The following is a 20,945-nucleotide window of genomic DNA, read 5'->3' as shown; positions in this document are numbered from 1 at the left end:
GACATCTCAACGTTTCTTTAGACATTTGTCTCATGTTTCTGTGTCACATTCTCACTAAGCTACAGGTCATTTTCTGAAGAGAATCAGATTAGACATCATTGAGAGAGAGGCTGCAAATCATGTTTGTTTCCCTTATTTTGCAAAAAGCACAACAATTTGTTTTTATTGTGACTGTACTAAAAAAAAATAGAAACTTAACAGATTATAATGATGTATAACACTTGCATGAATGATAAAAAACGACAGAGTTATTTGAGTCTCTTTGGCACTGATAAGAAAAAAAGCAAGCCAATCACGCCGGCGCGACGGCCGACTCGAGAGGGTTAAACGAATCAAAAACATGAAGATGAGACCTTAAAAAGGACAGAATGCTACCTGTCACAGTCATGATGTTGCACATCACAGTTCAGTACAGGCATCAGAACTGTGTCTCCTCACAGCAGATCTTTGTTTGTTTGTGTGACGGAGGGATTCCTGCCGCTGTTTTGACTCCTTCACACATTTCGTAAGCTCTTCACAAGTTCTCAGCTGGTCAAAATGACATCATATGTAGGCTATGCAAACACAACGGGCACATTTAGACCAGCACACAGCATTGTTTTGGATGTTCATTAAGTTCCATCTCAAAATAGGCAATATGTCATAATAGCCGACCAATTGGTTCGTGAACGTATCCCTTTGCCTTTATGTTCGGTGTTAAAAATGCGAATCTGAACTCTAAGCGGACCAGGACTAAATGCTTTTTGGTCTGGACAAAAAGAAACAAGCAAACAGAACTACAAGTGTGAAATATCTTTGATACTTAGTAAAACTACAAAGTAGCCAAAAAACATACTTACGGACAGTAACTAATTACATTAACTCAAATACTTGTACTACATTAACTCAGGTGTTTGAGTCAGACGTTTTACTTTTAAGCATCACATAACCAGCTAAGTTTAAATCTCCAGGACATTCTGACTGTTTTCCAGGACATATTTTACACTACAAAAATGTAGTTTCTGACTTACTTACAAATGTGATTTAAGTAATCCAATCATAAAACATTTTGCATTTAGTGCAGTCCACTTGTGATCAACTCACCCGAGATGGATTTTAAAGCCAGGTGTAGACAACAGGGTTTTTGTCTGCAGAATTCTTGAATTGCAAAAAAAAAAAATTAATGAAAATTTTTTTCCCCTTCTTTGTTTTACAACACTCAGCATGTTTTGTTCTTGGAGCCCAATATAGATATAAAAATGTTTCCAGTGTCTAAACCATGATCCTAATACTTCCACATCTTTCTTTCTACCATGACAGGCGTCACTCCACATACACAAAGTCGCAGACAGATTAGCCTTATCTGGTCATTTATGTTTGCTTCTAACCTAATTTTCTCTGTTTGATCTGGCTTAAAGAGGCTTCTTGAAAACGCAACCAACATATTGATGTGAAAGAGGATGCAGCAGCTTCTTTTTTCCCTGACACAAGAAGAAAGAAGCCTGTATGCTTTATTTCCTCCTCCTCATCCCTACTGCCTCTCTCCGCTTTGGCTCTTTTAGCACGCCGGGTTTTATCTAGCCAGCCAAGGCTGCAAAGAAATGGGCACCCTGGTGAGACCCAGTAAAGCATTTATTAGCAGCTTTGCACAGTGGCATTATAATGGTAGCCGCAGAGGCACTCAAGTTTGGCCTTTTACTTTCTTGTGAAGTTCAGCCACACATGAAAAAAGGAAGCAGCCCACCCTCTAATATATTCCCGATTTGATATTGTATCGGCAGAGCAAGGGATGAAGGCTGCCTTACAAAAGGAGCAGGCAGAGTGAAAATGTAAATAAAAGTCCTTGGAGGCTTTTGTGTCTGGCTGTTGTAGTTTGCAAAAGTGAGAATCACGTGTTCCCATTTGTACTGCCCAGTGGAGCTTTTGAACTCTGGCTGTTTGAAAAATCCCATGAGAGGCTTTGTGTATGGTCTCTGTACCATAACTTTCCCCGGCTGAACAATACCAGACTGCCAGGAATCCTTTTCCCACAATCGCCTTCAACTTGGGTTGCTAGTGTAAGTAAAGAAGTCCCACTGTCTGGAAAAGAGGGAATTGCGACAAAGAGAGCGGATGAGTGCCTTTCTTTGCTTTCTCTCTGCTTCCTGTCCCCCTCCCCCCACAAAAAAATCTTCTTTTCCAGGGTCAGCCCCCTTTATCTGTTTAATTTTTATATTTTCCATGTCGTTTCAGTGTGTTCCCATTTATTCGTTTTTATGTCGAGCTCAGGAAACATTAAATAAGCGATTACGGGGCTGTGGGGGCAGTTGGCAGGACGCACCCTGATTTTGGATGTTGCCCACTTCCCTCTTCCACTTGCCCTTTCTCTCTCTCTCTCTCTTTCTCTCCATCCATGTGTAGGCGAGACACTCCTTCATCGAGCCTGCAAGAAGAACCAGGTGGAGACGCTGCTTTGTATCCTCCGCGTGCCTGGAACGGACATCAACATTAAAGGTAGGTTTCTACATTCCTCCCCTGCCCTCTGTTGAATCGTCACGCTTTTTAGGTTTTACTTTTGTGTGCTGAACAGTTAAATCAAGGAAAACAAAGGAAAGTGTACGTCACATGTCTAACCTTTATATCAAATGTAAGGGTGTGTCTGGAGGGTTCGGACAGCGTTTTAGGCTCGGTTTACTATCGTGGCGTCAAGCTAATTTTGTGCACGCCTTCCGCTTCCCAATCTCGTTTTGAAATCTTGATATAATTGTGGGTAGTTTTGTCATATAGCTTGATAAGAAATCATTCCTTTGTTGTTGTTTTTTTGTTGGATTATATTTTTAGTTTTCTTTCACTCAAAAAGACTCTTAAGATGAGATTTATTTAATAACTACTAGAAATTAAATTTTCAAGTCAGTATGTTTGCGCAGTTATGTTATGACATACAGAATTGTTTGCAATTGAGGCCTCTTTGCTAAATATATATCTTTTTTTTTTCTCGTTGTGTTTTTTTTTTGTTTATTTTCACTCAAAAAGGAATTGTAAGAAGTTTTTTTTTGAAAACTATTAGCAAACAGTTGCATTTTAGAGTCCATATGTTTGCGAAATCTGTGTTATGACGTACTGAAATGTTTCCGATTAAGGCCTCTTTGCTAAAAACACTTCAAATAGTTCATGTTTGGCTTGCTTCGAATTAACAATGGTATGAAAATGTTCTTTATTTAATACACTAGTCAGAACATGTTACTTTACATTAACGTTACAATGTTATAGCTGTGCTGTTAGCAAATTGCTACAAAGACTATACCTCATGATTTTTTTAGGATTGTTTGCGACATTCTGAAATGTAATCCGTATTATTAATGTACGATTATGTGACAAATATTAAAAGGACCTATTTAACTGCAATTTACACTGATTTATTTGCTTTCTGACATCAGCAAATAGTTTTTAATATAGGTTGTGATATGATCAGCAAAAAGCAGATAAGCTAGGCCTTGTGAATGTCACAGTATCTTTTGCATCACTGTTTGTAGATCACGCTGGCTGGACGCCTCTTCATGAAGCCTGTAACCACGGCAGTACGGAGTGTGTGCAGGCCCTGCTGCAGTACTGCCCGAACCTACAGCTGGGCAGTCAGGTCCAGGGAGTCAGTCCACTACACGATGCCCTGCTGAACCGACACACACACATCGCCAAGATGCTGCTGCGCCGCGGCGGTGAGTGCCCGACATATTGTACACAGTCTGAGATCAAACCTTCACATAGCCATGCATACAAATACACATATACACACACTCAGTGCATGACGATTCATACCGTGAATACAGATCTTCACATAAGAGGGCTGAAAACACGAAAGCGCATGCACACGGACGCGCTCGCATAAATGTAAACCCTTCAACGGCAACTTTAAAGCAGCTGTTGAATTTCAAAAAAGTGATGAGTTCACTTGTTCCTCCAGGTTCAGTCCCTCATGAGTTTCCAGTCACAATCAAACGACCCTTCTATCTATGGGAGCATGACTCGTATTGAATACCATATTGTATCGTATTACTTCAAAACCTGTTTAGATTCTCCTTTGAGCATAATGCTGAATTTATCAAGTCATATGGAAGTGCTCTTACTGGAGTAAATAAGGAGAAAAACAGTTTCTTTTTCCACGTGTGATGTAAGGATAAACAAACTGATGGGTGAAAGCGGCAGAAAGTCATATTACAGCGACATTACATGTGTAAACAAACAAGTGCTTTGTGGAAATCTGTTAAATCCAGGCCTCTCCTGTGGCTTAACAGCCGCGATCTACCACACACACACACACATAGTGTCGTCTTTACTTCTGCCATTCAGGGTTCAAGCTTTTTTACGTTCTTTCCTTTATAAAAACTATCCATCTACAGGAATAACCCATCGGCGTGGATGACGCTGTTAGCATCCTCCTGAAGAGATTAAACAAGTCAGGTCGGCGGCTCTTGTGAAATTCGCATGCTGGTTTTTCACGGGGGAAATCTGTCAGAACAGAAATGTTTTGGCGCGCCTGGCTGTTTGCGTGCCACATGCAATCGATGTTTGCGAGCTTTGAAGCGAGCGGGACATGTGTCAATGCAGTAAGCGCAGGATGGCTTGACGACGGGGAGGGACTAGAGGAGAGACAAAATGAGACAGGCTCCTGGTTTCCCACACGCCTTACTGTCACTCTCTCTCGCTCTCTCTTTCTCTCTCTCTCACTCGCTCTCTTCTCCATTTTGACTAATTATAGTTAATTTGATTCTGCTCCCCTATTAACTCATGTAGATATTCTGGCCTCAAAAAGTAAATTAGATTGGGATTGTTTGGTCCCGGTGAGAATGTTTTTTTTTTTTTTTCACTTCTCTTCATGCTGACTGAGATTGGCCCAATACCAATGCATAAAAAGAGGTCAGGAAATATGCTTTTTTTTCATGAAATTAGAATTGTGATGTGTCTGGGAAACAGACAGCCGCCAAGATCCCTCGTAAGACACGGACGTGCACACACACAACCTGAGGATATATGATTCTGCGAATTCAGAGTTTGGATAGTTGACTTAAAACATGTCCATGAGCTTTATTTTTTATAGAAATCAAGATTTTAGCTTAAAATGTAAAAATATATAAAGGAAAGTGTGATGTTTTTATTTATATGTTATGGTTTGTTTGTTTTTTTGGGCTTCATTGTTTCATTTTTAATGGTTGGTCATCCTATTAGACAAATACAATGTTATACACTCACCTAAAGGATTATTAGGAACACCATACTAATACTTTGTTTTACCCCCTTTCACCTTCAGAACTGCCTTAATTCTACGTGGCACTGAAATCATTCTTTAGAAATGTTGGCCCATATTGATAGAATAGCATCTTGCATTTGATGGAGATTTGTGGGATGCACATCCAGGGCACGAAGCTCCCGTTCCACCACATCCCAAAGATGGGTTGAGATCTGGTGACTGTGGGGGCCATTTTAGTACAGTGAACTCATTGTCATGTTCAAGAAACCAATTTGAAATGATTCGAGCTTTGTGACATGGTGCATTATCCTGCTGAAAGTAGCCATCAGACATGGTGGTCATAAAGGGATGGACATGGTCAGAAACAATGTTCAGGTAGGCCGTGGCATTTAAACGATGCCCAAAAGGGGCCTAAAGTGTGCCAAGAAAACATCCCCACACCATTACACCACCACCACCAGCCTGCACAGTGGTAACAAGGCATGATGGATCCATGTTCTCATTCTGTTTACGCCAAATTCTGACTCTACCATCTGAATGTCTCAACAGAAATCGAGACTCATCAGACCAGGCAACATTTTTCCAGTCTTCAACTGTCCAATTTTGGTGAGCTTGTGCAAATTGTAGCCTCTTTTTCCTATTTGTAGTGGAGATGAGTGGTACCCGGTGGGGTCTTCTGCTGTTGTAGCCCATCCGCCTCAAGGTTGTGCGTGTTGTGGCTTCACAAATGCTTTGCTGCATACCTCAGTTGTAACGAGTGGTTATTTCAGTCAAAGTTGCTCTTCTATCAGCTTGAATCAGTCGGCCCATTCTCCTCTGACCTCTAGCATCAACAAGGCATTTTCGCCCACAGGACTGCTGCATACTGGATGTTTTTCCCTTTTCACACCATTCTTTGTAAACCCTAGAAATGGTTGTGCGTGAAAATCCCAGTAACTGAGCAGATTGTGAAATACTCAGACCGGCCCGTCTGGCACCAACAACCATGCCACGCTCAAAATTACTTAAATCACCTTTCTTTCCCCTTCTGACATTAAGTTTGGAGTTCAGGAGATTGTCTTGACCAGGACCTAAATGCATTGAAGCAACTGCCATGTGATTGGTTGATTAGATAATTGCATTAATGAGAAATTGAACAGGTGTTCCTAATAATGCATATATATATATATATATATTATTATTAAATAAAATAAAAAGTTTTGTGTTCAGGGTTCCCACAGCAATGGACTAATATCAGAGAATTTTACAGTTTTGATTTCCATTTCTGGAAAGCACATCGAAAGTAATATAGATTAAAAAAAGGTTCATGGAAAAGTGGATATTTTATATTGCTTTATTTATTTATTTATTAAACAATACATTTTTCTATATCTAGATTTTTCTCAGCTATAAATTCTTAATGGGCTAAAAAAATGTCTGATTCATATGATTCTGACTCTTATAATGATTTAAAATCATTATCCATTAATCACTGGAAAAGTCATGAAAAACATTGCTTAAAGTGTGGGAACACTTATAAATAATTCAGTTAAATAATTATTAAATATTAATCAAATTATTTTAGGTAGGTCTTAATTGCTTCCTTTTATGAATTGGGTTCACATAGTCACTCACTATGGTTAAATGTAGAAACGATTGCATAAAACATAAAGATATAAAGAAACCAACAATGTGTTAAAGAATAAGGACAGGCGGTATATAAATGGAGCACACATTCAAATGCTCTCACTGTTGCTCTCTGCTTCCAAGGTTGTATAGCTCTTACACTGCAAAACATGGCTTTCTCAATCACAGCATTCTCATTCAGCATTCAGCATTCAGCATGAAATAGTAATGAACGTTAGTTTGGGGCAGGGGGTGAAAGACAAGACCCCCCCCCCCCCCCCCCTTCTGCCCGTGAGCACTGGCAGGCTAACCGTGCCATGGCCAAGGGCAGGGATGGGTGTCATCAGCATGCCTAGCCCAAGGCTGGGATAACCTCCCCCAAAACACATACACACACGTTGTAAGCATGGTGGAGCGTAGTTTCACAGCCATTTCCTGATTGGTTTTGCGTGCGGTTTCCAGCAACTTCGGTGCTTGAGTATCCAAAGTAGAGTGGTCCAAATAACAGGCATGAAAGAGCCTTTGAATCTTAATGGCTTGACAGTTGCTGTGAATACAGCTCTGTTTTCAGGACTTGGATGGGGTCTCTTGCACAAGGGTCAGTGTATAACAGATTGTCCTGCTCAGTCTCATTTACAGTGTACAGAAAAGAGCTGTCGCCTAAAACCCATTTGAGGTTTCCTGTACTCAGCTAAAAGACACACGTCACCTTTGATGAGATCCTGATGCAGGTCTAATGTCGTTTATGTAGCCGTTTGTGCACTGAGACCATAAGGTTATTGGTATGAGACAATTTATTAAATAATTTAATTGAAAAATTAACATAAATTCCAGATTGTCTTAGTATTTGTGTAACACCAGGCTTTCCCTTTTGCTTTAATGATAATGTGTTATGTTTTAATTTATCAACTTTGCTGAAAAACCTAAAACTATTTACAGGTTTAAATTAGATTTTCAGTATCATCTAAGACATTTGTAACTCACTGAAGGTGAAGTGTTTCTTGTAAACAATATTTGTGACCAATGATGGACAATCTGTCAATATCATATCTATATGCCAAGAACATGACATCAAAATCTGTTTCTTAATAAATGTATCATGTTTAATATGTCCCTGGTCATATTATACATAATTAAGAGAACATTTACAATGTTTTCAAAAAACTATAAGCAAAATGTATTTTTGTAATACCGCCAAAGCCACTTGGGTTTGGAAAAATATTAGGCTGCCTAATTTTTTCAGAGCAACAAATTCCCAACAAATCCTGATAGATGAAATCAAGTCCTATCTTTTATTTTTGAACTTCATTTACTTTGACAATATCTATATCTATGACAATACCAAACGTGCATGTTTTTGTCCGTACAAAAAAAGTCAAATGGTGTTTTATTATATGGAAAAGTAGGTTTGAACGACATAAGGCCGCATTTTAATTTATGGGTGAATTGTCACTTTAAAATGGTTGCAAACATCATTTTAATATTGTCTCTATTTAAATGAGTAACCCAAACAGCCTCGATGAGTGAAACTGTAATCCATGGCATTGAACTTCTCCAGCATTGTCTCATGATTTTCTGAAGCTCTCAGAAGTATTGTGGCCTCCAAAATTTTACCATACATCAATCATTTCTCAACTACATGTCCTACCCGCCGTCGAAAGTATAGACAGTAACTCAGAGTAACAAAAGAGCCATGATTTCTTTTGTTGTGGTATTAGAGTATAAAACACTTAAAGGCTTAGAGCTCCTCGGTGCCGTCGCTCCAGCACTGTAATAACAAACGATGGCTCAATGTCTTTGTTAATAAGGCTGAGTTCAAACGCAGTTGTTCTCCTTTTCTTCCTCTCGGTGTTCATTAATAGGAGTATTTCCCCCTCGCATTTTGCATTGAAGCCACGTTAGATTAAAGCTCTGGCAAAGCTCTCGATTTAGTCATTACACAACTCCTCATGCTCTGTTTGTTTGTTTGTTTGTGCTAGTCACACCAAATACATTAATCAGCTTCTCTTCTCAGACTTCTCTCCCTCTATCCCTGTTTTTCTTTCTTTCAGTCTCTCTCTCTCTCCCTCTGATTGCGAGTGCCTTTGAGCTTCCTCTGCATAATTTTTCTCCTATTAAAATGCATAATTAACTAAGTCACTTCCTCACACTGAGCTCACCAGGCTTTCAGCTGTGCCACTGTTAGGATCAATACCGAATGTTTGACTCTGAATTTGGTGTGTGTGTGTATGAGTTCCACCAAACTTGGAGCACGCTGTTTTCTTTGCAAATGGCACAGATTCTTTACTGTCTTTGAAATATTTACGAGAATACTTGCCTAGTAATGACAACAGCCACAATCGTGACAGCAGGACATTTAGTCAGTCGCATTGGTTTCTATTTTTACAGCATTGGTTTAAAATCTCACTGCATATGACCACATATAGACATCAAATATCGTCTGATTGGATTTTTGATTTCAGACAATAAAATAACTTAAGCAATTGAATTACTTCTCACCCGAATATAGTCGTGCTTGTGGTTAGGACGAAGTGTGCACATCCAAACCGAATTGGGCACATGTGCAGGACAAAAAGTCTGCATACTGATATTAAAGCTCCAAAAATGTTGGTTTGTTTCTAAAAAAGTTTGGAGCTTTAATATTGTTATGTGAAGCTTCTCATTAATAGCTTTATTAGTACTTTCTGAAGTTTTAATGTAATCTCAAATAACCTGACTGTTGACTTTTGGCTGTTATCATGCACGTTGCAACTAATTCAGGCCAAAAACTGCTCGCTTAGACAGGAAGAGCCCATTTGATTGACATGTAATGTATCCACTTGTTGTTTGCTTTGTTTTTCACATGCATAGACTACCATGGAACAACTTTGATTACTGTTAACAGAACATCTGCAAAACACGGGGAAAATGTTTGTGGATCAGTTGAAATCCTATTCAGATATTCATTTCATCCTTAACAAATATGTACAAATTATTTTTAAAAAGTCACTAAGGTGATAACCAGGGTTTCATATGAACACCCTCCAACTAGGGATGTTACGGTGTGGAAATTTTCCCACCGGTGAATCAACGGGTGATAACACTGGTAATACTGGTATCACCGGGGGTGTACATTTTTACAGTGTTGAATGAATAGGGATATAACGATTCACTCCGAGGCGGTTGAAAATCGATAAAAATATGTTACGATTGAGGTGTCACAAGTCGGTTGAGAAGTTAAACATATCATGATACGCGTTTTAAATAGCAGGGGCGCTGAAGCTGTATTGTGACCTCATTTTACAGGCGCAATAGCAGCTAACAAACTGGTAATTAGCGTTACGGACATGCACACTGACGCAAAGCTGAACGAGCATTTTCAGTTAATTCCTATGGACATTGAGCTTCACGCTCGCGTGTGAGAGTGAAGCTCAACTTTCATAGGAATAAATTGAAAACGCTCGCTCTGCTCCGTGCACGCACCTGTCAAACAGAAGCAAACATGGCGACGGCAAGCATAATTGTTGACGTTGACAAATCGGAGGTGTGGCTGCATTTTGACTTTCGAAGACTAAAATCACCACAGTGAGAAGCTCCAGTCACTGTCTGCATGTAAAAAGATATTAGGAAGATATAAGAAAAAGAACTACACCATTTAAGGAGTAATTCATTGTTTATTAAAACCATATTGTTGTTACATTAACCAGAAACAAAAGTAAATGAGTATAACACACATTAAACTGAATTCTTCTTCTTTTTGAACTGAAAATGCTTGCTCTGCTACGCTCGATTCGCGCCAGTGGACATGCACCATTATGAATGCCCGTGTGGCAATTGGGGGCGGCAAATGCTTGAATGGTGGGATCATTATTTTTCTTAATGAAAAACACAACACTTAAATAGGCGCTTTTACATTTCGCTTTGAAACCAAATCTTCCGCCATCGTCTTGTCAGTCAGAAGAGTGAGGTGAAATCTGACTCCTGCTGCTCTGCTGAACTGTGCTGTGACGAGTTCAGGTTTTAATGGTAGTGTTTGTTCTCTAATTAAACTAAATGATTTTTATTTTACTATAAAAAATCTAAACGATGGTGGGGAGCGGTGCAATGGTGGATAAGTGATGTAATCAGTGTGCTGCTGAACACCGTGTAACACCGGTAAGACCGACTATCGCAGCAAGCCTACCACCAACCCGCCAAGTGAAAATCCACTCAGGCGGGTAACGCATATCAACACACTAGCCAGTTTGGCGGGTTATGATTCATAAATTATATTCTATCACTTTGCATGGCATCGCTATCAGAGCCTTTCCCCTCAAAGGAGCCTCAAACATTAGCAAAACAAAACGTTAAGAGGGTGTCGCGTCTTTAAAATTTGAACACATTGATTGTTTTCAATGACCGTAGACCACTCCGCGTCTGTCTGCAGTGGCCAGCTACGACTTCTGCTGTTCAAAATCATGCCACGCCACATATTTTTCCATTAAAATACAACGATTTCAGACAAATATGTGTACATGCTGACTTCACCCTAAAGATTGTTTATTGTGCTTTTTTCAGTAACAGGTTTGTTTTTGTGGCTTGAATAAATACGCTTCATATAGATAAATAATATAGATCCCTTTCCGTTTGCACCGTTTGTTTTTTTTCGAATCCCATCATTAAAACTCATTGACGCAACTTTGTTCATTCTTGAAGTGAACTTTTGCCTGTATTGTGATTAGATGCACCGTTTTGGACTGCCGCCTTGAACTTTTGAAAGCAAGTACACAATGAGCGGTGTGCGATAACCCTTTCTGAGATGTCCCGTCTGCTGTGCGAATGGTTAATGCACCGCCAAAGCCCTAGGAGGCAATTAAGAGGCCCCTTTTTCCAACCCATTCTCATAAATGCCACATGTCCAAGACTTGTGGGCAAAAAGTCTTTATTGCTATGTGCAGGTAAACTCACGGCAGTTATAAGAGAAGTCATAAAGAATTTTGTTTTTATTTATATTTTATTTTATTTGAATGCCCAATGATTGACTGTCATAGAGCTGAAAGCCATACAATGATTCAGAATCAGATTTAATAATAAATATATTTAAATCTAAGCTGTGAGTTTGACAATTTGGTTCATTTCTGATATATTTGTTTTGGCTTGTAGAAGTTCTGAATGGCCGGTAACTTAATTTAGTAGCCAGTTCAGCTGGTGAGTGAAAATTGTTTATTTCAAACCCTGGTGGTAACCTTTAAAGGTATTAAGATGTACCATTTGGGTACCATGTACATTTTAAGTGCTAATATGCACCCTTTAGGGGTAAATGAGGTACAAAGGTGTACCTTTTGAAAGCACCAACCCAGGGACAGAGAGTGTTGTGTGCCTCAAACTAAACTCTTAGAGTATTTGTATACTAATTTTAATATTAATACTTTTTTACTGTTAAAATATTAAATTAATAACATTTGAATATAAAATTAAAAATATATATATTTGTATTTGATTTGATTTGTATTTTAATAAATAATGTCAATATTAATACTAATCTGGGACCATTTAGGCAATCTATGGATCAGTTGTCATTGCACAACCGAAATTTGATACACCTTGACCCCCAGAAGTTAATCAGATCAGAACTGATGATTTCATCCAGCTCTTGCCATTTTTATGTGCAATATGTATCTGACGGTGGTCCAGCGTGCTGTGTGAGGCTGAGAGTAGACCGTTGAAACAGAATCAAATCTTTATATGGCTCCATCTGTGTGCCATAACCGACACTGTGCTGCTCTGATAATCTAGGTGGGATGAATGGAACCTATCTTTATCAGTCTGGCATGGTGGCATCGAGGGTCGTCTGTGTTGTGTTTGTAATGTGAAGCAGGGAGGGGCCCGTGTTGCTCGAGTGTGATGCCAAGGAATCAGGTTACAAAAAGCTCCTGTTGTGCCCCTCATGCACAGTAATCTGTCCTAATCTGAGCCTGCCTGGCCTTTTGTCTTGGTCAATCTCTGTTAGTCAGTATAATGTGATTTCACACACTCACACACACAAACAGACTTTGGTTGGGTCGGTGTGCATCTGTGTTTTCACAGCATGGCAAAGAAATGTATCGTGGGTTCATAGACTAAGGGCTTGTGTTGTCTAGATTAAATATGTGGGGATACAGAACGGATGGAATGGTTTTCGCTCTCTTTTTGCTTCCCCTCCTCCACCTCTCTATTCCTAGTCTTCGTCTGCCCTCTAAAGGCTAAGGGGCGGCTTGCTTTGCTCCTGACTGATGTGTGGTTTACATGCATGTTAGCTGTAGCTCATCTGTGGCAGAGATGCAAATATCTGTGAGGCCCGAATCCCCCCGAATTGTTGTCGTGTGTATGGGGGGCATAATTACCATCTCTGGCATTTAATACCCCCAGGTGTTTTATTTATGTGTCTGACACATCACGCCAATACCTGGACTCACTTCAATCGTTCGGTGTGACGAATGCGCCAGTATCATATCAAAACTCCCCGGCTGACCACTCCAGCGGCTACGGGTGCATCTGTGTGGCTAAGCGCTGACAGATGTGTGTTTCATGGGCCATTGTGAAGAAAGGGTTACGACCGATCGTGCCGTCCAAGGGGAGGGAGATCTGCCCGTAGCTTGCATTCATCAGCAGTCGGGCAGTCCCGACCTGTCAGGTATTTGACAGCTCTGCAGCGGGTGCTGTTAACAAAGCACACTACGCGATTCCAATGATGGCGGACGGACTGTGTTAAGTGTGTATTTTGAATGAGAAAGATTCTCTGACAAACTTGACAGCGAGGATTCATGGAGGATTGTGTGCTTAAATGACAGAGGTTTATTTATTTTAAGTGCATTTTTTTGGGGGGGATTCTGGTCTAGTAAAGAACATGGTTTAATAGTACAAATGCAGTGAAATAGTGGCTTAAACACTCCCGTAATGTTCTAATATACTTTATTAATGCTTTTAATATGCTTTTTTAATGCTCTTTTAATACCAATGTTATATTTTCATCATTTGCTTACAGTGTGGTATCATGGTACTTATAGTGCAAGATGAAGCACTTGAGCGTGACTTAGTGTGTGCGTCCATTTTGGTATGAATAATAGAGTCTGGGAAACTACGTCATTGCGCATTGCATTATGGGTAGTCGCCGCCATGTTTTAGGACACGCTCAGGAGCATACAATGATAAATGCGAATCACCAGAGGAAAAAATGACTGTATTTACTTTACTACTTTTTAAGAACTCTTGCTTGCACTCACTTATAATAAATGGACTAATGTTTGAATCTCTTACGTACATGAGCGCTCAGTCGTGCGGCCAGGACATTGTACATATTCATCACGTTTCATACAATGAGAAATCAGACGGCCGCCTTCTATCGCACCACACATTGGTTTGTCTTTTGCAGTTTATTTTTTAATAGCCTAACTAAAAAGTCTGTATCTGATATATAAAATAGTAAATATACTTATAGCTTGATCTCAGCCAGTGGATCATTTATTCAATCAACATTGCCTATATCATATCGCCCTAATTCCTTAACGTGCATTAAAGGATAACAGATTATGGCTCGTAAAGCAGCTTTGAAATGATTTGTATTTGAAAGCGCTTTAGCCTACAGTACTAAAAAGTTTTACTGGACTTAAATGGAACAAGTACAAGATTTCCTTCTACTGAGAGAAGCTGAACAATGAAGCATTTCCAGCCGCGTTTCATGCATTATTTATGGTTTGAGCACATTCAAGCGGTTCAGAAAATATTCATCTGTAATATATCTGTTAAAAATAATAAATACAAATTATAAAGACACATTTTGGCTAAGTTGTTTATTTCCGAGTGTTATGCTGCCTTCACGTGCTCTCGGAATTATCGTGAATAGGAGTTTCCTTGGTAAAAATTGCACATGAACGCGCTCCACTTTCGAAATATGAATGGGATGAGCTCGTAATCACGACTTCAGAAGTGGGAATTGTCAAATTTCCGATAGCACGTGAAGGTAGGATTACTTTCACTTACTCTTGTTATTTCCAAGCTGGTAAACTGAAATATTGCGCGTGATTTGAGATATGTTTTCCACGCAGGTTGTAAAAGAGCGGCTATGGCAGTTCATAACACAGCAAGCGGTGACCATTCAAATGTGTTTTTAACTGTATAATACAAGTTTTAAAGTCTACCTCCACTACTACTCATTCTCTAATGTAGTGCAGTGTCCTAAAGACCACGAATGCATTGCGTTGCTGACGTCACGTTCCCATTCTCTATAAGAGATGTTTGAAAGTCTAGTGTTTCATGAAGGACGCAAGCATTCCTGTTCCCCTTGCAAAAAAAAAAAACACCTTTTCAGAGCTCGGGTACCATTTAAGTGTGCATAAAACATGTCCTTCTCTCTGTCCAATTTTTATCAAAGCTGTGGAGCATCAAGCAGGAGGAAGCTGGAGGCAATCCAAGGCCTCTCCCTTCAACAAAGAATAGACATTTGCAGTTTTATTGAATTGTCACTGTATGTGAAAGTCTTACTGTAAGCATCGAAAAGAAAAAAGGAGTTTTCTTCCTGTCAAATAACAACACTGTTTTCCCTAAAGCCAAAAACGTACATGTTGAATGCATCTGTCAAGGATTCAGAGAGGTGTACACTGACCTTAAATCTGTGAAGTTCTTGCCTGAGCTCTGGGCAAGGTCTCATATGTGGAGGGGGGTCACGGTGATGACCTGGAATGAAGAAATTTGTTCTTCTCCTCGATTCTGTCTCATGGACTTACTCTCTTCTTTAGCTCCTTGACCTCAGCAATTTCTCCGATCCCGGATTTTAAAAAATCCACTTTTTTTAAAACCAAAGTATAGTTGTCAAAAGTTATCTGTAAGTATAAACCAATTTCCTGAACAAAATAAAGGTATTGTGATGGTATCAATGGTACAGTGATGATATCTAATATTATATTATTTGAGCATTTTCAAAGATTAATAATTAAAAGAGTTTAACTGAAACAGATTGACAATCAAAAGATGTAAAAGAGAGCAGAAGTAAGATTTTTTTTTTTTCTGGACTTTGGTAATTGTGTAATATAAACAACATTTTCCCCCTCTTTTCTTGCACTTGTGCACACAATGATCCTGTCTGTAGATAGTGGGACTTTGTCTGAGTATCAACACCAAGCGGAAAGCACGGAAAAGCTTTTAAGAAACGTGCAGAGTTGTCTGAGCTTTAGCAGAATGGCTGCCACATTAACACAGGGGTTTAAGAGTCAAGTATCGTCAAGAGCAGTTTGCCATAGAAATCGGGAGATCTAAATGTAAGCAGGGAGCCCACTTGACACGGCTGCTGTTTGCCAAGCCAAGAGCGAGAGTGTATGGGATTTACCTTCAGCCACACTAAAGCCACTTTGACTGTGGACACAGAAGAGAGAAAAAGTCATTTAACCAGTACATGTATGGGCATCTACAAGCTCTGTTGTTATTCTGGGAAATGTATTATTGCAAAGAGCTGAAGTTGAAGGAAATGGGTTTGTTGAAGATTTTTATATTGAATTATATATTACATTATTTACAGATCCAAAAAAGCATTAGCATAATCATTAATCATTAACTTCAACAATGCCGATGAATAGTTGAGGCTACACCAACAGTTAAACACTGAAATGTATCATGGATACCATGTTTTTTGGACATGTACCATAGTATTCTTTGAAATCCCTTTGAGTACCATGTAGATACCATGTTACATGAATATAGTAATCATTCAGTACCATGGTACAATCAGACAGCATAATTGTAGCTCCTCAGTACATTTTTAGTAAGAGCATGCTCATGCTAATCTCTTCAGATGTGTTTACATTAAAGATAAAAAATAACAAATTCTAGTATGGAGAACTTTTAGATTTAAACCATTGTAGATCTTTCTTGTCTTAATTGTGTAATTTCTAAGTTTCACTTCAAGATTCACTGTGAGTAGTTAGCCTGTCAGTTGTGTGTTAGCATAAGTTAGCTGTGACGTTAGCCTGTGGCTCAACATTAGCCAAGTTTCCTTACCGAGCTAATGGTGCCTGGAAGATATCTCTTCCTCCTCCGCACAGAGCTGTTGTTTTTTTTATCAAATAAAGTTGAACAAATAAGCATGGTTTTAATTACTCCGGATGACTAAATGTGTGTTTAATAAACTAAAACAATTCAGCAGATTGGATTTTCACATTGAACAATAATGATGACTTTACCTGTTGCTAAATGTGCTGTGACTTCACTCACCTAAACAGTATACATTTTAGTCAAAGTGTAATGACCTCAACCAGCCCAACTCTCTTAAAAAAAACAACAACAGATTAAACCAGCCTAAGATGTTTTCTGGTCTTAAATGGTTTAACATGGTCTAGCTATAGGCTCCTAAGATGGTGCTTAGCTGGTTTAGCTAGTCAGCCAACTGGTCTGACTAAGTGTCCAAAATTCCCCTAAAACCACCAAACCAAAAGCTTGACCACGTTAGGAGATCAACAAGCCATCCTAAGCTGGTTTAAGCTCTTTTTTTTTAGTAGTGTAAATAATTAGCAGCCTAGATCTTTACTGTATCAGATCATGTCAAATGCTAGATGATGTTGTAAACCGGTACATTTTTTTTCTCTTTTTCTCAGGCTCTCTTCTTCTACAGTTGCGTAACAATGAAGGTCAGACCCCTCTGGACCTGGTTTCTCTTGAGGCTCTACGTGAGGAGCTTCTTCACTGTGCGGAAGAAGGTGACAAAGCTCTGGACGCCCCTTGCTTGCAGGAGCGGGATGTGCCCTTCATAGAGTCCTGCTCATGGGTGCTCAGCTGCCTATTCCTCACCTACCTCCAAGAGCGACACGTACCTACCTACAAAACCCCACTTACACCTATGGACCTTAGTCCCACTGTATGTCGCACCCTGATTCGTCTCCCTCCAGGCACGCTAGCGTCCACCTGGGGAGATTCCTGTGCGGTGAGCCTGGCTGAGGACCTTAGGACTGTGTTGAATTTGGAGCAGCATGTGTCACAGGTGAGCCCCGCACTGAGACACTGTCTTGGGGATCAAACCAGCCTGTTTGTGCAGCTGCTTAAAGATCTGCAGGCGGAGGGGGCGGCACTGATCACTGGACAATCTGAGTTTGGCTCGTTCTAAATTATTCCCTATAGAGAAACAGGAAGAAATGGGCATGTATCTGTAGACCTGTGGTAAACCTCTGCCTTTTGTTAAAACTAATAATGACATTTATTTCCTGCTGATGTTTGTGCTGTTAAGTTTTGAGTGGATACAAATGAAAATGTATATTAATTGAGATCTCTACAGTATGAGTGATCGCACTATAAGTTCTCGATTAATATAAATTCTTATTTGTAACATTGTGCACTTTTTTGTCTTTGTTTGGTTGTTAATATTTAATACTGGGCAATATTTAATTTTTGTACAAAAATCTCTTTGAAAAAAACTCAAAAATATTTTTTGAATGTTATTTTACATAAGCAAAATCGTTTTAATAAAAACGTATTCTTTTAATTCTTCATATTTTTTTTACTGTAAAAAAAGTTTAATACAAATAAAAGAAAATAAACAATTAGAAACTTGCAAAAGATTTACATTTTTACAACCACTCAAATGTGTGGCCATACCTACGCACTCTTTATTAGAACTATACTCCACATTTTAGTCTTTAAAACTATAAAATAGCACATTAACTCTTTCCCATCATCATTTTCGCAAAATGTCCATGGCCCCTAGAATATTTTGTTGTATGAATATCTGAACATGCAAAATGTCACAATAAAGAACAGACCCAAATGACGGAAATTTCCATCAATGGTGGAGAAAGAGTTAAAGCAGAACTGGCATACTAATATTTCTGTCTCGATTGCAGCTCAACACACTTTCTATCAACTAACTTCATAAGATGCATCCTAAGATGCTTTTAAAACAGATTTGAAGTTCACGCGAATGCTAGACACTTAGGTGCTTGTTTGTTTTTCTTTCTCCCCCCTCTCTGGTCCAACTCACTTAAAAAAACCTTGCATAGAAATTCATAAGAGAGGATCATGAGAAGTAACTTTTCACTTGCATACACTGTATATCTTACGGCCCATTATTAGACAACTCGGTGATACACCTCATTGCCACTGTTCCAAATGAACAAACTTAACTTTAGTTGAATCCCAGCCTACAAGACGACGCCTCACAGTTCTCTGATCCAGGATGATGGAGGGAACGCATATGTGTGCCATGTGGGGTTAATAATCAATCCCTTCCAACAACTGATTCTAGTACAAAAGCAAGGAATCTACCAAAGACCTCCATGAAGAATGAGCCGTTTCCTGATCATGCCCTTGTCAAGTACAATCCAAGCGAGTCTCCGGAGGTGACCAGGGATCACGGCAGCCAGGTTTGGGATTAGAACCCAAGACGCTGCGGATGGTCTGAGTCTGACAGCCCAAGAGCGATGGAGGATGCCGAGGTTAATAAATAACAAGCTCAAGTGTTCTTGCTTTCAGCGTGGCCGTGATTATTAGCGTCTGGCAGCACGGCCGTTTGTACTGGATCACGCCGTGTGATGCTACGGTGTCATATTGAATAACAGCAGGGATCAGACAGGGAAGAAACATCCAGACTAACAAATGATGAGGGGCCACAGAGGCTGAGAGCACAGGGGAGCCCCTTTGGCCCCTGTGGAGGAACACACTGTTCTTCCATCACTCTGAGAGTGTGTGAAGAGCGCTTACATCATGGGTTGTTCGGTAGGGAAACTTGGCTCACGGTGTAAGCCTTGAAATATAGCAGCACTGGTGAAGGTGTAAGAAATGAATGACTCTTGTGTTCAACAGCTTGTACACACCTGTGTGTTTGTCTATAAAAGAATCAGCGCTAAGAGCTGATCTAGAGATGAGACTTTGTGCCTTCATTATGCAAACACTATCGCTTTTCTAAGAAGTACTTTACATTAATTCAGATGCAAATCACACATCCAGTTGTATATTAAACTAAAACTGTTTGCCCCATTAATTGTAAAAAAAAGTTTTTAAGAAGTAAACATTTTTTTCATCTTAAAGGGGAAAAAAAATGAAAGTTCACCCAAAAATTTAAATTAGCCCATGATTTATTCACCCTCAAGTCATCCTAGGTGTATATGACATTCTTCTTTCAAGTTACATAAAAAAATGTCCTGGCTCTTCCAAGCTTTATAATGGCAGTGAATGGCCGTTTCTGTTTGGAAGTTTGTAAAAGTGCAACCATCCATCATAAAAGACATCCATACGGCTCCAGGGGGTTAATAAAGGCCTTCTGATGCGAAGCGATGCGTTTGTGTAAGAAAAATATCCATATGTAAAACTTAAAAAACTAAAATAACCAGCTTCCGGCAGACGGCCTACGCAAGTCCACTTGCGGCAAAAGAATAACCCCTGACCATAGACTGTAAAAAAAATGTGGACGTAGTGTCCGTGACTTCACCCATAGGATTCTGAAGAGCAGTTTTGAAGCAGCGCGTCACTCCCGGATAATAGAAAATGGGCAAAGAAGTGGGACATGGGTGGAGCTGAGGTGACTCGGTGACTAACAGACAGCAGACAAACGACAATCCACCTGTCACTCAAAGTGGCCACGCCCTTAATTATGCAGAACTTTAAAGGGTAACTTGTATTGTATTTAAACTGGGTCATTTATGCAGTAGAAATGTGAAATAATTTTAGAATTTGGTGCCTTCTAGACTGAGAAAAGACTTTTTGTCTCATGTGGATGAAAGACAACAACTCCCAGAATGCACTTGTTTCGCTGCCCTACGAGGCCACTCCGTACACCGTCGTTTTGATCTTCATAGTAATACAATCATTTCATTCAGTTAGAGAATAAACACTACAGTTAAAAACTGAACGTGTCTTTTCAATAAAGTGTGAGTGAGCCGAACGAAAGTCACGTCACAGATGCAGCAGTGTCAGATTTCCTCAGCAGTGTCAGATTTCCTTCGTCACGAAGAGCTGAGGTAACTTAACGTTAAGCGCCTGTCTGGCACGTTTTCAGATCGCATATGGAAGCTAAACTATCACAGGAATTCATTGAAAAGTTGAAACACTCACTTTACTCAGCACCACACTCCGTTTTTATGATTGTCCGTGCGGTCGTCTGATTCTGTGCGTGAGATCTCTCCCTTATGGCCGGGTTGATAACATGCGGAACAGCTCCATCTAG

The 20,945-nt window shown here is 39.6% G+C and overlaps 1 protein-coding gene across 2 annotated transcripts in view; it reads left to right on the top strand.

Annotated features, from left to right (window-relative positions):
• Window positions 1–18,555, top strand: part of slf1 (SMC5-SMC6 complex localization factor 1) — a 49,987-nt gene extending 31,432 nt beyond the window's left edge. For both annotated transcript variants that reach the window (XM_079815014.1, XM_079815013.1), the window contains 3 exons: window positions 2,380–2,472; window positions 3,492–3,674; window positions 17,389–18,555. In XM_079815014.1, the coding sequence (XP_079671140.1) occupies window positions 2,380–2,472; window positions 3,492–3,674; window positions 17,389–17,894 (782 nt within the window). In that variant the 3' untranslated portion in view covers window positions 17,895–18,555. The remainder of the gene's footprint in view (window positions 1–2,379; window positions 2,473–3,491; window positions 3,675–17,388) is intronic.
• Window positions 18,556–20,945: the final 2,390 nt, after the last annotated feature.

The sequence above is a fragment of the Gobio gobio genome, assembly GCF_949357685.1.
Source record: "Gobio gobio genome assembly, chromosome: 4".
Classification (NCBI taxonomy): Eukaryota; Metazoa; Chordata; class Actinopteri; order Cypriniformes; family Gobionidae; genus Gobio; species Gobio gobio.
This window is presented reverse-complemented; position numbering and strand designations above follow the sequence as displayed.